The sequence below is a fragment of the Lissotriton helveticus genome, chromosome 1_1 (genome assembly GCF_964261635.1).
Source record: "Lissotriton helveticus chromosome 1_1, aLisHel1.1, whole genome shotgun sequence".
NCBI lineage: Eukaryota > Metazoa > Chordata > Amphibia > Caudata > Salamandridae > Lissotriton > Lissotriton helveticus.
In genome coordinates, this window is record NC_136057.1 from 1989133793 (window position 1) to 1989150939 (window position 17147).

A 17147-nucleotide genomic window follows, 5' to 3' on the forward strand; every position below is an offset into this window, starting at 1 on the left:
ACATAAAAGTAAAAAACACATAGCTCTCATATTAACATAATAAATAAAAACAGTCCAAATAAAACACACTGAAATTCAGGACTCCCTGAAAATAATTACAACCTGACATACATTAAATGCTGAAAGATAAAACAAGCTTACTGATCCCACCATGTTTTCTAAGCACATTGTACATAGTAAGAAATGTTTTCAATTCAATCAAGAGTTTCAGCACTGTAATGTTAAAGTGCATCAGCATTTATTAGGCTCATCCTATATGCAAAAATCACATTGGAACAGAATGTTCGTTGTTCAGCTGCTACAGCTGAGTTAAAAGCTTTCCATATATGGTGACCACATAGCTTCAGGTTGTTACAGAACCTGTTTCTAGTCATGGATATTTATATACTGGCTTTATGCTTTATGGGCATTGTAGTCCTTTTTATGCTTCCATACTAATTGGACTAACAGACCTGAAATTAATGATTTGTAAGTGAAACATTCTGGAATGGATTTATTATATATAACCTTACATTCTTGGACAAACATACTTGAACTGGCCATACACCTGTAAGCATTGTTAATAAAACTATATTTATTGGGTCCTGGGTGAACAGCTCTTACAAGAGCAAGCAGGAAATATGATAGTGAACAGGAGTCCCTCATTGAGTGACTACACTTATACAACCACCCACACACATACACACACACACACACATGTACTCAAACATGCAAATGCGCATACAGCCATTCACAAACACCTACACACACGCACATGCACAATGTATGAGAAAACTGAAGCCTGTGATCAATTTACTTGCAAGATTGATTCACTGCATGTTAAATAAATCAATGAATCCAGTGTGAAAGGTACAATGTATTCCTAACCATCCTAAGATCCTAAGAAAAAACATTAGCAGATGTTGTGGGTCTGTTGAGAAACAAATATGAATGAGTCATTAGCAAGCAACTACAAGACTACATGCTACCAAACTGCATGCTACACAGCCACCAACTGGAGCATAATCTGAAAAATAACAGAATCTGCACTGGTAGAAATCTGTGAGGACCTCTTACTCTTCCTTGATATAGACAAGCAAGCTGCTGTGATGCCCCTTGTACTCTATGGAGTCTACCAAACAAGAGAACATCCCATTCTTCCAAGGTTACTGAAAGAGTAGAGGTGATATCAGACTTTACCCTAGACTGAACTTTTTATTTCTGAAATGTACATTAAGGTATAGATATCACAGCAACACATGGTACACTTTAAAATATATTTCAAATAGTTTCAAATTCACATCCTCTTGGAGACTTACACAAGCGGATGTCTCATAGTTCATTGATCACATCCACCACAGTGCATCCTCTGTTTGAATACAATGAAGGACAAAGTCCTTTTTTCTTAGAGGAAGACCCATTAACTAACCATTGCCAATTCCAACAAACTACAAAAAAAAATAGTAGCTCTATTCATCACTTATTGCAATTTTGTACTCCGTCGACAGGAATGCTGGTGTGAAAGATGTTGTAGCACCAGGGCAGGGGTGCAAGGGGCTCTCTGCAGCCCTAGTGATTTTATTTTGTTACCTAACTGGGGGTGAGACTCTCTTTAGCCATGCATGCCTTAGAGCTGATGGTACCCTTGCTATGCCACTGCAAATCAGTGTAGTAGTTGAAGTATAATTTTTCAAACAGTTTTTCATCTTCTCATAACTAGTTAATTTATTGAAGTGACAAGGGCTCTGTAATTATCTACTGCAATGTAATCTTGACTAGGCGCCCCTAAAACATATTTCAAACACCTATGTAGGACATAGTTGTCAATTTGACTGAACCTTACCAGATGAGATCAAACACAGCCATCACTGACAGGTAACTAAAACTGCTGAACTTTACTGGTTTTGTATGAATAAAATCTCAGCCTAACTATAACATCCCTTAAACCTTTGTTTTTTCAGTGAATTTATAAGGTTTGTTTAATTCTACTTCCTAGTTATAATGTCCATGTAAACCTTGTTTTTTTCAGTCAATATATACATATATTGTCTCGGACCACCTCTCTGTAACGCAACTCTGTGGCGCTTACTGGAGGTACCTGGTGGGCCAGCTGACCCCCAGGGACCCCCAGGATTCAAGGGGACTAAATCCCCCAACTTAAAACACGCCACAGGACGTATTTGCACACATGTCACACCAGGCCATGCCCCCTCCCTTCACCACTGTGCAAACGGGCCCCGTGGTGCGTTTTAAGTTGGGGGATTAAGTCTGTTTAAATCCTGAGGGTGCCTTGGGTCCAACTAGCCCACTAGGTACCTCCAATAAGTGCCACAGAGGACCACCTCTCTGCAACACAGCTCTGTGGCGCATACTGGAGGTACCTGGTGGGCTAGTTGGCCCCCAGGGACCCCCAGTATTCAAGGGGAAATAATTCCCCAACTTACAACATGCCATGGAGCGCTTTTGCAGAGTGATGCACTGAGGGTGCGGGGCCTCCGGCGAGATGCCCTTTTTTAGTATTTTTTAGAAGAGGGGCTGTGTGCCCCCCTCTTCTTTTCCTATTTTTTGCGCCCTGCACACCCCATCCCCAGGGCCTGATCCCTATTTTGTTAATTGAAAAAATAAAATATGGAAGGGGCCGCGTGGCCCCCCTCCCGGGACCATTTTCGGCCCCAGGGACCTCATCCCCGGGGCATGGCCACGGTTTTAAGTTTTATTTACAATATTTGTAGGGGCCACGTGGCCCACCTCCTCAGGCCATTTATGGCCCCAGGGACCCCATCATCTGAGGTCAGACTTTCTTTTTTTGCGGGGGAGGGGGGCCATGGGGCCCCCCTCCTGGGCCATATGATAGTGTTGTATTGATGAGTGACTGCATGTATGAGTGATTGTATTGGTGAATGAGTGGATGTGTATGTAGGCCTAGGAATCAGTGAGTGCGTATTTAGTAACTGGTATTGGTGTGTCGATGGTTTTCAAAATGGTTGTCTGTATTTTACAGTGGGTGTATCAAAGGTTATATTAGAGTGTGAGGAGTTGCATCAGATTATTACGTGGCTGATATCATCAGTAATGTCATCAGTGATGTCTATTGAGATGTCATTTGAGATGTCATCAGTGATGTCACTGACTATGTCATGAATGATGTAATATGTGATGTCATCAGCAGTGCATTGCGGGGGCGCGAGTTATAGTTAGCTGAACTAACTATAACGGCCGAATTTCTCTGGTTTTGTACTTGTGAAATGTCCAACTAACTATAACGTCCCTGAAACAATTTTTTTCAGGGAATATATATATATATACTTTTTTTAAACGTTAATTTCTCAAAATCCACTGGAGCACATATATTGAGACCTACAAAAGGCACATCGGGCTACCAGTCCCTACAATTTTGCCAAGTTTCGTGCAAATCCATTCAGCCGTTCGGGCTAAAAGTGAGGCCAACCGCCCTATGGAAAACTCAATGTTAAAAACACGTTTTGGGACCCCCCTTTTTTCTCGACCCCCCCTGGACGAACCCCCGCCCAATTTTCAGGGGCTGCTCAGAAACAAAATGTGCCATTTTCCTGAAAATTTCAGCCAATTCCGTCCACAAACGCCAAAGTTATTAGACATAGAATTTTCAAAAATCCCATAGGGAAAAAATCCTAACTATATATACCTACTGGCGACCGCCAGTAGGTAATATACAAAGAGTTTATACGTACCTCTAAAATGCGTACATTTTCATTGAAAAGGCATATGTGTGGTAAAAATATTAGTGGTAAAGACATGCGTGGTAAAGACGCATGCATTGTAATGGATGTGTTGTAAAGGCGTGCTTGGTAAAGGCACGCATGGTTCCGTCATACAACCATGTGTCATGACTGCTTCAGAATGCAAGCATATTCCAATCATGAGATTTGTTCTCTTAAAATGGAAAAACATGTATGAGTTCACAGAAAGATAAGATCAAATTACAAGAAAACCTACCCAAACATAAACAATGCTTACAAAATCTTTTTAAAAGGGTTGTGTCATTTTATTATAACACATTGCAGGCTCATCTTTGTCAATGAAGCAATACCATAAGGCTGTTGGAAAATTCAATCATACGTTAACTTACTGGTGAAAGTAGGCCTAAATCCAGTCATAATACACTTAATTCAATTTACTACATTCAAATGTCATTAATAAAGGCAAACCTAATGGAATGTGTACAAAATTGGCATTTTAATGAATGTATTCTTAAAGATCTCACATAGTTACAAACTGGGTGAAAATGGAACTTGCTTTTCTAATTGTGCTATTATGTATCTAATCAGGCTACAAAATATTTATGCACCATGTGAAAAAAAAACCTTTAATAGAAATAGGTTACGGATGAAACTTGGAAATTGTTCACTGCATATTAATGTAAATTGAAAGGAATGGTGGAAGAAATGCATTAGTGTACTTACGGCCAGGTAGAGTGCGGCATAAACACTCAGTGCTGCTTCTTTGGATGGAAATGTCTTCCTGGCCTTGAGCACAAGATCAGGGTTTCCAGTGCACGCTTGTGCATTAGTAATAAACTGTGTATATTGCTGACAACCAAGATCAGTATAGTTGGGTTTGCAAACTGTGAGGAAATGTGGTGCAAGATTTCCAGTCACTACTTGTCCAGCATTTACAAATATGTCCGTAGCAAATAATCCAAAAGTATAAATACCTGCAGATAAAGATAGAGAAAAAAAATTACATCATTGGTTTTCCTTAATATATGATGATATGTAAAGATGTAGTAAACCTGCAGCCAGTCAAATGTATATTAACTAAGGTAAAATAGTTTTGTAAAGCAAAGACACAAATAGCATGCTATATGGAAAAAGGATAACATTGTATTATTCACTGTAAGAAATAGGGCATATTACCAACAACTAGCGATAATTTTTGTCTCTAACTTGTTTAGAGACAAAAATTATCGCCGCACATCGGCGATTTTTATCGCAGATAAACCTTGCTATTAGCAAGGTTTATCGCAAATGCGATAAAAAACGGCCGCAATGCATGTATATCGCTGAAAAGTCAGCGATATTCATGCATTATCGAGCAAATGCTCTTAGCCATGTTATCCACCTCCCATTGGATAACATGGTGAAGAACTGCTCAGGGCAGGTGTTAGCTTTTGGAGATATTCGCGCTTAGCGCGAATATCTCCAAAAGTTGGTAATAGGAGATAGCGATGTTAGCGACTGTTTCCAGTCGCTAACATCTTGGCACGCCCACTTTGCATGTCATTAGTGATAAATATCACTGAGATGCAAAGCGGGGCCCAAGATGGTCGCTATCTCCTATTAGCTGTCACTAACTGGTGTTAGCGACAGCTTGGTAATAGGGAGATAATTTTATCTCCGCTTTCTTGGCTTTTAAAGCCAAAAAAGCGGAGATAAACCCCTTGATAATATACCCCTAGGTTTTTAATTGTGAAGGATGTGAGATTTTATAAGTAATAAGCCCACAATTGTCCTTTTGCTGGGAACCAACTACTTTATTGTAGCACTTGACTTACTAAGGGTAGTGACGCAGAGCATTCCAAGGCATGCTTAGGGGAGGTGGTGTGGCAAGAAGGGGAGAGGGATTGGCCTAACGGCTAAGGCGCTCGACCTCGGAGCTGGGGAACTTGGTTCAAGTCGCGGTAACGACGCCAAAAACCCCCTGTGATTCTGGGCAAATCACTTAATCTCCCCGTGCCTAAAATGAAAGTGTGTCCTCATGTAATGTAACTGGTGCTATGTAAAGCACCCTGATAACTGATTCGGTTCGGTTCTAGTTCGCGCTATAAAAAAAAATGTAACCCTTGCACTCTGGTACACAACACTCAATAATTCATACTCCAGTCAATGAACTTTCTTTCAAAGAGAAACCGTACTTACATTATACTCTCCTCACTAAATAATATGCATTAAGTTATAAATATATGCAGCAGGTAGATGGAAGTAACTTTGGTGACACCCTCATATTACATTACATCCCTAGTAGATCCTGAACCCTATAATCACAATATCTCCCACGTATACTAGATGCAACATCACAATACTAAGAGATGCCATTACAAATAAGGCAGGCCTACTGGCTTTGTCAGAGTATAACCATATCAGTAAAAGCAGCGACAAGTCATGATCCACCACTGCACCACCATTAAAATCACTAAGAACATTATTAATAATTTAGAACGATAATTATATTGGTAAACATTGTATTGTCAACATCGAGATTTTAAATAAAGCATTTTAACTCAAATTATGCATTGCTGAGTGTTACGTTTGCTGCTATCAGACTACACTGCAGTCATAGGACCAAACACAAGGAGTCTTTGCACTTCAGAGCCCAAGAGCAAAAGCTGCATCTCCAGAAGTGCTTGAAAATGCAAACAACCCTCTCAGGATTTCGGACCCTTGAGAGAGTGTTAGTATACTGAAACCATTTTTTTGGGAGCTCTTACACTTCTGCAGCTAGTTTGCCAAACACTCTCCAGTAATTGTTGATGGTGCCAATGCCCTCTCTTGGACACCACAAAGTGAAGTTATGTCAATTGTAATCCCCTTGCAGGGGATTATGGGGCACTGAAGCAGTGAGTAACTCTTCGTTATTCTGTTTTGCAGCCTCCCACCACATTTTCATTTATTATATTTTTTTTGTTTTGGGTTTTCCAGTCCCACCCAGGACACCCAAAAGGGACAAGGGTTGTTGATAGCTGCAGGCTATGGTGAAATCAGTCCTAGGTTGCTTGTGTTCTGATTCAGGGAGAACCTGACGTGGAGGTTCAGGCTGGACTGTTCTCATGAGGAGCAGGGTCAAGACTGATTTGCATACAGTTGGCTGCAAACTAAGGTGGTACGGTGAACAAAAGAATAATGGATTGGAGTGCTACCTCGAGCTGTTGCCAGTGATTAGACTTATTGCAAGCAGCCTCTCATCATCTTTTGAGTGTTTCAGTTAGCATCAAGGCTCCCTGATACTTCCGGCTTGCAACTCTTGTACCATGTACAGGAGCCAGCATCTTTCTTCTTGCTCATGCCTCAGTAGAAGCAATATTTTCTTCTGCTCCCATCTGCGGGCTGCAATGGTGAATTTTCCCCTGCCCATAGTGAGCATGGGCAGGGGGATTATAGATCAACATGACCTGTGCCATCCAGACATGGATACAGGGTGGACAGAAAAGTCTCAGCCTGGTCCTTTGGGGTCCCCAAGACGACCTGTTCATGTACCAGCCCACAAGGAGCTCTGGGGCCCCAACCGAATGGGATCCCCACTCATGTCCACTCCCACAAGAAAATGGTCAGATTAATGTTGCATCGACTCCCTCCACTTGCCCACCCCAGTGGAATTTGGAAGAAATTGGGTGGAGTGTTTTATGCTCATTTTCTATATTATCCCTGGAATGTTCAGGCTCAGTTCTCGCCCCCCTTCAATCAATTTTAGCAAATATGGGCTACTTGTGCTCCTGGTAACCAGCCCTAGCCACCTGTAACATTATTTATTGTTGGGGCCTCCTGGGCTCCGAAGACACTTTGTGGGGATCTGGGTTTGGTTTCCCAGAGTCATCCTCTGCTTTCATCCTGGTGCTCTTCCATATTGCACAGTCCCTCTGCAGCCAGATAGAAACAGCCCCTCTGTCACACTCCCCATGTCTCAGAGTCTCCAAGCTTCTTGAAGGACACCTCTGCATCATGGGATCCAGGACCAGTCCACAGAAGGCCCAGAGAAATCATTCAAGGTCCTCTGGTGGGTCTATTCCTCCAACTATTACTTGGGAGGACATAAGGGGGTCAGAGCCAATGGGTCTGGACAGACCCGTCCTAGTCCTAGCAGTCAGCTGGAGTTAAATCCCTCAGTACATCCTTGAAAGGCATCAAATGACTTCTCTTTCTAGATGGGCATTCTTTTACTTTTGTCACTCCCAGGTTCAGTGTATTCTCATCTATCCCTCCCTTGAGCAGGCGCTTTTGAGCGGGTGTGTAAATTTCTGGGAACCAGGCAACCTAGCCCAATCCTAGGATGCCATATTATCACTCCACCCCTACCCCAACCGTCCTGCACAGCACTCAGGGACAATCCAATATGGCGACTACAAGTTGTCAATGGAAATAGCTCCCCTAAGAGCCACAGATCTGGCCCTAGTTGACATAGATGCAGGAACCCTTCTCACCAAAATTCAAAGATGAGAACCTCCTGTGTGGGCTTCAAAGGTCTGGCCATCCTTCTTTGTTCCAATGGGCCTGGTCTCTCCCAGTTTCCAGGTACTAAGTCAAGCATTGTTAATTGTTGTATTATGTGACAAGGCCTTGATCCCCCCACTGAGAGCATAGTAAGTGTTGGAAATGGCCCTTTTTACAGGGTTATCCCCAAACCTTTAGCTTTTTTCCTGGACTGCATTTGTTGGCTCTATGACTCAGGGCACTTTACCAGTGCTGATCAGTGCTAAAGTACATATGATCTCTGTGTAAATTGTTATTTTGAATGGTTCTCCCAGATTAGCTTATTTGTTTTACCAGTAGGTCCCTAGTAAAGTGCACGGAGTGTGCCAGGGCTGGTAAATCAAATGCTACTAGTGGGCTTGCAGTGCTGATTTTGCCACCCCAATGAGTAGCCCACAAACGAGGTATCAGGCCCGCCTCCGTGGTGCCTGTGTGCAGTTTGTTAACTGCCATTTCGACTTGGCAAGTGCACTCACTTGCCAGGCCCTAACATTCCCTTTCCTTCCATATAGGGCACCCCTATGGTAGGCCTAAGGTACACCCCTGGGCAGGGTGCAGTGTATGTGAAAGGTATGACATGTACTGGTGTGTGTAACATGTCCTGATAGTGAAATACTTCCAATTTAGTTTTTCACTATAGGAAGGCTATTTTGCCCCTTAGGATGTAAAGAGGAATGCTTTGTAACATTTTAAAAGTATATCTTCCCATAGGGATAAGATCGAAAAATGGAGTTTGGTATCCCTGAATTTGATAACACATCCTTCAGTAAAGATGTTTTTTGAATTGTGTGTTTGAAAATACCACTTTTAGAAAGTGGCTATTTTCTTGTTCATTCATCCTGTGTGCCTCTGCCTGTTTGTGGATTGCCTTTCTGGCTTTCGAGTGACAGGGGCTGGGGAGGTGTAGTGGCTCCAGAAGTCTGAATGAGTCAACATTAGGCTGAATAGTCCTGATCTGCATTTGGAGTGGTGGGAGGAGTAGCACTTGTACCTGAATAGGGCTGTGCATACCTTCCAGAATGTTGGCTCCGCCCCCCTGTGGTGTGTCTGGAGCCAAGACTCACACTGACAAGGGATGATGTTGTGTACTTGCAGAGGGCCCCCAGGACTAGTTTGAGCCCCTTGCACAAAGAGAACAAAGACATTTTGGGGTATAAGTATCAGACCCAAAACCACAGACTTTAGATCATTCCTGGAAGTACTGCCCTGCTGTGTGTCTAGGGTTGGGCTGCAATTGCTGTTTCTGCCAAGGACAGGAGAAGAACTTTGCTGTGTGCTGTGTAGCCTGCTTGAAGGAGATCTCTTAGGGCCTGAAGTGTGCTGGCCTCCTGTTCTGAAGTCTCAGGGACACAAAGACTTCACCCCCAGCTCCCCTGAATCTGCTGCTGTGAGTTCTGACTTGCCAAGAGGTGCCTGTGCCAGTTTTGGACTTCTGGAGGATGTTGCTGCTGTTTGGGAGCTGGAAGAAAGAAGAAACTCAAAGAACTACAGAAATCGATGCATCAGGGGATCGCGGCTGAAGAGGACCGACGCAGGGGCGCTCAACACCGCTGCATCGATCGCCAACGCAACCTGGATTTTCACACATTGTGCCTGTGCGGTAAGTTCGTCTGACGCATCACCTGCGGAATGAAACCGTCACGAAGATTCGACGCATCACTCCCCATACAGACCGGATTTGACAAAACCCTACCTATAGGTGCAATGGGACTGTCGCATCACCTCCCCAAGGTCTCAGGAGTGTACATCTTTTTGTTTTCCGACTCTGCAGCTGATTGGCTTTTTGAACTTTAACGCATCTAAGGGTACTTTGATGAAAAGTCACACATCCATAGTTTTCTATGGTACAAGTTCTTGAAACCTTATGAAAGTCATATTTTAACTGTGTATGTTGGATTTGGGTTGTTTTGGTCTTATTTAGTGTAGCTAAAGATACTGTATTTTTCTAAACTGTTGTGATGTTCATTTGTGGTGTTTTCACTGTGTTACTGTGAGTGTTGGTACAAATACTTTACACATTGCCTTTGCGATAAGCCTGTCTGCTTGTGCCAAGCTACCGAGGGGGTGAGCAGGGGTTATCTAAAGAGTGTATCCCCCTTACCCTGACTAGAAGCAAGGGTACCTACCTTTGCCAACTAGAGACCCCAATTTCTAACAGTAATTCCCCCCTGCAGGAAGGAATAAAGGCCTGAAATTTGATTCTGATCTGAGTCATGAGAATTTGATAAACTTTTAAGTGCCATACTAAGTGCAGGTGTGGTTTTAGGAACTGTAAATGTAATCTCCTGGTAAATGTTTATCAGCTGTTTCATACCTTGCTGGACCATGTAGGCCTAAATGGAACAAAACTGTACCTTAAGGCAGATTTCGCCTATAATACATAATAGCTTGTAAGCACCACAGGTCTTCAGTAAGCATTGCTGACCGATAGCATGCATGCCCACCTACACCATTAGGCCCAGTCCAATTCAGTACAACATACTGCATGATTCCTTCTGCAATGGTCTACCTGTGTGCAGTTCCCAGACTGCGGAAGTCGGTAGTCTAATACACACAACCTGCACAAGTGCTCACGTGCATGCACTCACATGTTCACTTATAATCTGTCCTGCACCTCTTACCATCAGTGACCTTGTCTTAAAAGGCAGATACTGGTGGTTAGCGCTCTCAGGCCAATTACCATAAATTTACAGTAGATGAGACTCAGGTAGTGGGACTCGCTCACTGTAAAAGTCCAAAATGCAGTGAAGTCAAATGTGAAAAAGTCATTAGGACTAATTGGGACAAACCGATGTGTTACATTCTTCTAACGTCAGAGAGAAGGGTGATGAGAGGAAAGTAATATTCGCCAATTATCTTCCTTTCAAATAACATCATCACACAGTATTACAACTAGTTAGTCATTGAAAATCCAAGTTTTAATCACTACTTCCTGGGTTTTATAGTGTATTTCACACACAAGAGGTAAGCTCTCACCCACATATTGTCTCATGCTTTATCGCTAAGCCCTATATATAGTACTTGGTTCCACTAGGTGTGGCTTGAAAAGGGTGTTCTAATAATCAATAATACTAGATGCGGAAAATAAATCCATGGATCAGTAATCCTTGTCTAGCTCACACCAAGTCTTATTACAATCAAGGGAAAAACAAAAAATGTGTAAGGATGGACACAATACATTTTTCCTAATGTTACCCTCTCTACACTGTGATCCTTCTCTATCTATTGTCAACATATTACTGTTCTTCACAATCACAACCAATGATCAAATAAATCTTCTGGATTTGCTAAGTCTTAATTGCAATATGTGCTCAGTGCTGTTTCAGAATCTCTTTTTGCCCTGAAAGTACATTAATATATAGTTGGGGTAAATACACCTATTGTGTTCAAAATCAGCTTCTTTTCTCATACATCTGCTAGTGGTAATACTGTGTGATTAATAAGGCAAAGGCATTTTAAGTAAGAAAAATCAAATTGATCAGCAACAGACTGCTCCATCAGTTATCATTTGGAATGCTTCCATCTAAATAAATACTTTCAAAGGAGTTTCATTAAAATAGGCCTATGAGTACAAAAAAGGAATATGTCAATGGTTAGTGCCACCTAATTTGATTAAAACAAAATTCATGCTTACACCTATGATCTCTCACAAACGAAAATGCATACTAATTAAGTCATTGTTTTATGTAAACACTTACTGTCTTATGCAGTTTTCTGTAAACTACTGCAAAGGAGAAGGGACAACGCCGTATAGCATAGGATTGATCACGTGGGACCAATGTCCAGAAACCAAGAACCTGATTTAGAGTTTTGGCAGGTGGGGTATTCTGCCACAAATGTCAAATGTCAAATGTCAAATGCTTTTATATAGCGCACTTATCACCAAAAGAGGTCTCAAGGCATGAGAGATATCCTGTCCACCATATTACAAGTGCGCTGAAATTCATTGGCACCTATATTATGGTGGCCATGATAGATATCCATCACATTTGTGAAGGAGTATCCGTTGTGCCAAAACCTAAATCATAGTTTAAGACAAATATCGATAAAGTAGATTTCAATATATCTAATAGGAACTTCGTTTATATCAGGAACTCAATTTGCTTTTGCTCACATGAACAATTCATTTAGCCCACCACATATGGTGAAATGGAGCCAGCCAGAGATAGAACTGGCTTAAGTTAGAAGCACTCAAGCACATATCTTGTTAATGAAGGCACATTCAAGGATGCTGAATCCAAACACCTGGAAAGGTCTCAGTATCAAAAGTGGAAAAAATGTGGCGGTATACTCCTTTGAGTATCTACTTCACTAAGAGATCATTAAACATGTGCTACCTCATACATGCCTCAAACCTTTCTGATAATGGATTTTGGAAGCCCCAAATGAGACTTTGTAATGACATATGATGGTCTTTTAACTATCCTGTCTTCCACTGCCTTACTCGAGTCTAAATAAATTGAAGTGAGGCAAGGGATTGTTGGACGCAATCCAATGTTTCTTTTTGTCTTAAACCACCACTGCTGTTGCCAGCTCCAGGTCTCGACATGAGGGGCAGACAGAGGATTTTTCTTCATGCTACCAGCATTGCTGAAAACTTTAGTCTGCAAAGTGCCTGCTCTCATAATGAAATTGTAGCACACTCACTTCAACAGGGAGCAGTGTGATAGCACAGAGGGAAGTGTTGAGACTGTCAGGGCTCCCAGTATTCGTTTTTGGGAGGATGATAGGTGATGGGTGAGATAGAGGAGCACTATACATTTAGGGTTGTTCGCAAAGGTAATTTAGACTTGCATGAATCATGGCACAAATTTCAAAAGGATTTGTTTATTTACTCTTCATCATCCCCTTCTTCAGTCCCATCATGCACCAGTTTGATATTCATTCTTTCACACTCTAGCATTCCCATTTGATTCCTGTCTGCATATTTCATCTTTTATCGCACTCTTCATTCAGCAGAAACCCTCCTAACCATCTTTTCCCCATTGTGTTAGTCCGTCCTGAAATCAAGGCACTGCTATACATTTCTTTGCCACTACCTGTTCCAATTGTGTCACCTTGGACATAGACTTGGTAAGCTTTGCCCTGGGTATAAGCCTAACAGGCACAATGGTATTGTTGTCTGTAGCACTATTTCTGTCACTTCAATTCGTTTTCCAACTACCTCTGTCCAGAATGTATGTATTCTGGGGCATTTCACATATGTATGAAATTACCTATCAACCTTTCAAATTTGAGACAGAACTCTGAGATTTGCTTAGATTAGGGACTCTTCTTACTGGGATGCCCCATGTTATGTTTTACTATATTAATCCTTGCTTTGTTTTACTGAATTGATTAATCTTATTACTAAACACTAATTCATTGATAGTTAACCTTTACTGATGATTTTTTGAGAATAATACCTTAACAAAATGAATGAATAACAAAAAGATTTAAAATAAAGTCCTTTAACTTAACTTAACTCTCTAAAATGGACTAAGCTAAAGTAATGATAATTGCTAATGATTTGTGTTGAGATGTAACTTTGATGTCTCAGCTGACAACAAAGACCCATCGACAATGGAACCCCATACTCCAACAGTTGTAGCGCCCTTTGAGACAATAATGGAAGAGCCAGCAGTTTAAGAGGTGGTACCCCCTTACTCTATTGACGCAGACACCTCCAGGGGTCCATGTATTGGAATTATGTAGCCTGATTAAAAAACACTGAAATCTGGAGCCTGCATACCTCCGGCATCCAATTGGAGCCTCAAATTGTCCAGAGAAATCTTTGCCTTACCGCCCCCCCCTATATAACAGCCATTGCAGCTGGTCCAAATTGTGAAAATAGGTATGTGGAATGCATATAGGTTTGTGCTACAGCACAAATAGCACATGCAGTAATATAATAATTTAACTTAAAGTAATTCACCTTGTTAAGGACAATTTAAAGCTCACCCACATACCTATGCTTTTTTAAGACTAGCACCAGGTTAGTGCACATCTGAATCCCTAAGTGGTGGATCGGTGTTGACAGTGTGTGCAAACAAAGTTTCTCTCCTCCTTCTCAGATGCTGCCATTCATCCGCAAAGGATCGATTTTTTACATTGATTTGTAAGACAGATTGACTCCCCATCTGTGTTATTGTATGCACTGGATGCCCCCAGGTGTCCATCAGGTCCCTAGTGGTCTAAAGGATGTCATCAGCATATAGCGCTATAATTGTACGCATCCTTTTCACGTCTTCCCCTCGTCGCAATCTTTGAGACGTATCAATTGAGTCAACCAATCAATTATAAGCCTGAAGATCAGCAGGGAGAGGGGGCATCCCTGTCTTGTGCCTCTCTGTACCATCCACTAATCTGAAAGTCTATACTCCACCTTGCCATGTGCCACCCAGTCTGTGTTTAGTAGATCCACTCATTTCAGGAAATCCTGGCCTAGGCCATACCACCCAAAGTCTGCCTCATGAATGTCCAGTCCACTGTGTCAAACTCTTTATGAGCATCTAAAATTACTATGGTACTGTCCTGCCCTCTTTTCTTGGCATGCTCTGTGATAAGGCAGGCCTTCCTGACATTTGTGGTTATCATGGGTCCCCCAACAAACCCTGCTTGATCCATGTGGATCACAGCGGCTTTTCCTAGCCATGTCGCTGGTATTTTCCCTGAAATATTGGCATCTACATTGATGATGGAAAGTGGTATACAGCACTCACAGTCCTGTGCATCTTTCTTGGCTTAGGTGAGAAACCTATATGATCATCCGGGAGGGGCTCCCAAAACTGTCATCTCCAGTGATTCTTGGTACATAGCAAGCAACGATGGAATCAGCAGTTCACTGTATTTCTGATCAAATGTGGCTGGTAAGCCATCATTTCCTGAGGCCTTCCCTATATTTTTAATTTATAGTCTATTTAATGCCTACTTCCTCTTCCCTGGGGCATTGACAACCTCCAAGAGCTCCCCCGATAAGGTATTTAATTGGCCTCCCCTCCAAAGAAGCAATATGATATTTGGCTGCCATGCTTCTCCCAGCGTACAGCTCAGTATAGAACTCATCAAAACTTTTATGGATGACATGCTGGTCAGACAAACCTGTCCCTTCTTATTCTTAATTGCCAGTACTGTACCTCCCCATCTCTCTCTATTCACCAGCCGTTATTATTAGTAATTGTCCAGCCACGTCCCCTTGATCAAGCTATTGTTCAGAATATAATCTATATTCATGTTTCTTCAGACTGTCCCAGGCCTGATTTAATTCCTATACCAGAGTCTGCTGTGTGTTCCAGTCTTCAGGCCTCATCACAGGGCATCCATATGTGCTTGCAATTTTACCTTCCAGGTGTGGGTTCTATCACCTAGGTACTTCTGCACCCCATAGTACATTCCCATACATATCCCCTGAGAGTCACCTGAAATGACTCCCATAAGGTTCCAGTTGAGTCCCCTGACTCTTTATTGACCATTAAAAATGCCTTGATGGCTTCCTGAATCTGCTCCCTAAATACCTGGCCCTGCAACACCAGCACCTGTAGATACCACTGTAGTATTGGTGCAATATAGCTCTTCCCCAGTAACGCTACTGTCATTGTCTGACAACAGGCAAAATCAATGTGTGAAAAAGACCCATGCACCAGTGAGTAGAAGGAATACCCTCTCTTGTCTCCGTGGTTCATCCACCACAGTTTTATAAACATCAGCATGTCGGTCCCAATCTGTAATGTTATAGAAGACCTACTCAATGCCTGAGTGGTGGCTCAGGAGCTGTCTAGAAGACATCTGGTATGCAGTTTAAATCTCCCATCCAAAATATATTATAGTGTGCATATGGCATTAGTAGTTGAATTTTCCATCCCAAATAAATCTGGGGAATCTATATTGAGAGCATATTCTCTGCAGAGTTCACCCCCCACCTCAATCTACCATTCACACCCTTGAATGGAGTGTCAACATTCGATGGGACTGAGGTGGCCACCTATATTATCACTTCTCTAGTTGAGGAGATAAAGCTAGTATGCCACAATGTCCCTTCCTTACCTTGCCTGCAATTGATCATGTTCCGTGGTCATCAGTTGTGTCTCCTGTAGCATAATAATAAGCATGTTTCTTTTTCAGCAAGGACAATACTCTGTTGCGTTTAACAACTTTTGTATCCCTTTCACTTTCCAGAATATAGTGTGCACCTGCATTGTAAGACATTCCTCACTCAACATGTCATTATGCACCGAGACGAGTCAGTGAATTACTTACTGCAACCATGCGTGAGATCTGCTGTTCCTCCTCCCAATTGTAACGCCCCCTCCTGTACAGCCAACCTCACCCTTGCCTACAGACATGACTCTTCTAGCATCCTTCCTCATAACAGAACTTGAAAATCCTAAGTTCTCCATTAATAGTTGGATCCCCCTCGTTCCCCTATAAGGGTCACCTAGGTTGCCAGAGCTACTTAATAACCACTAAGAAAGAGAAACTATTAACAATAAACTGTTACACTTCTATTGTTCTCATCCTGCTCGCCACACTTGCTGGTGCTTATAACGTCTGTAATATGCCCCCCACCTTCAGCTTACTAGGTTATATCATACCAGCATCATCCTCTGTCATTACAGTCGGACTGGAAACAACAACCAGTCGCGGGAGGTAGAGGGGAACGGTGCTAGTGAGAAGCACCGCTCCTTCTTTTGTTACGGGGGCCGATATGGCAGCACTGATGCAAAACCAGGCCCCACGGGTCCATAACTGGCCTCCACCCTTAAGGCCCATCGGGAAAATACCTGGTCACTGCTACCGCCAGTCCGGCCGTCTCTGTCATCAGTGACCAGTCACTGCCAATGTCGGAACAGTGTAGTTGTGGCTAACATTTGGCTACTGAGAGCATTTGACACACACTTCACAGTCACACATAGGACAGGCATGTAAAGCAGGCAGTGTTCTATTTTCTTCCTCCAAGTTCACAGTTCA

General features: G+C 42.3%; 1 protein-coding gene across 1 annotated transcript in view; it reads right to left on the bottom strand.

Moving 5' to 3' along the window:
- PLPPR5 (phospholipid phosphatase related 5) overlaps nt 1-17147 on the bottom strand; it is a 671585-nt gene that overhangs the window by 335313 nt on the left and 319125 nt on the right. Inside the window, exon 3 of the mRNA XM_078644256.1 lies at nt 4422-4672. Coding sequence (XP_078500382.1) covers nt 4422-4672 — 251 coding nt within the window. The remainder of the gene's footprint in view (nt 1-4421; nt 4673-17147) is intronic.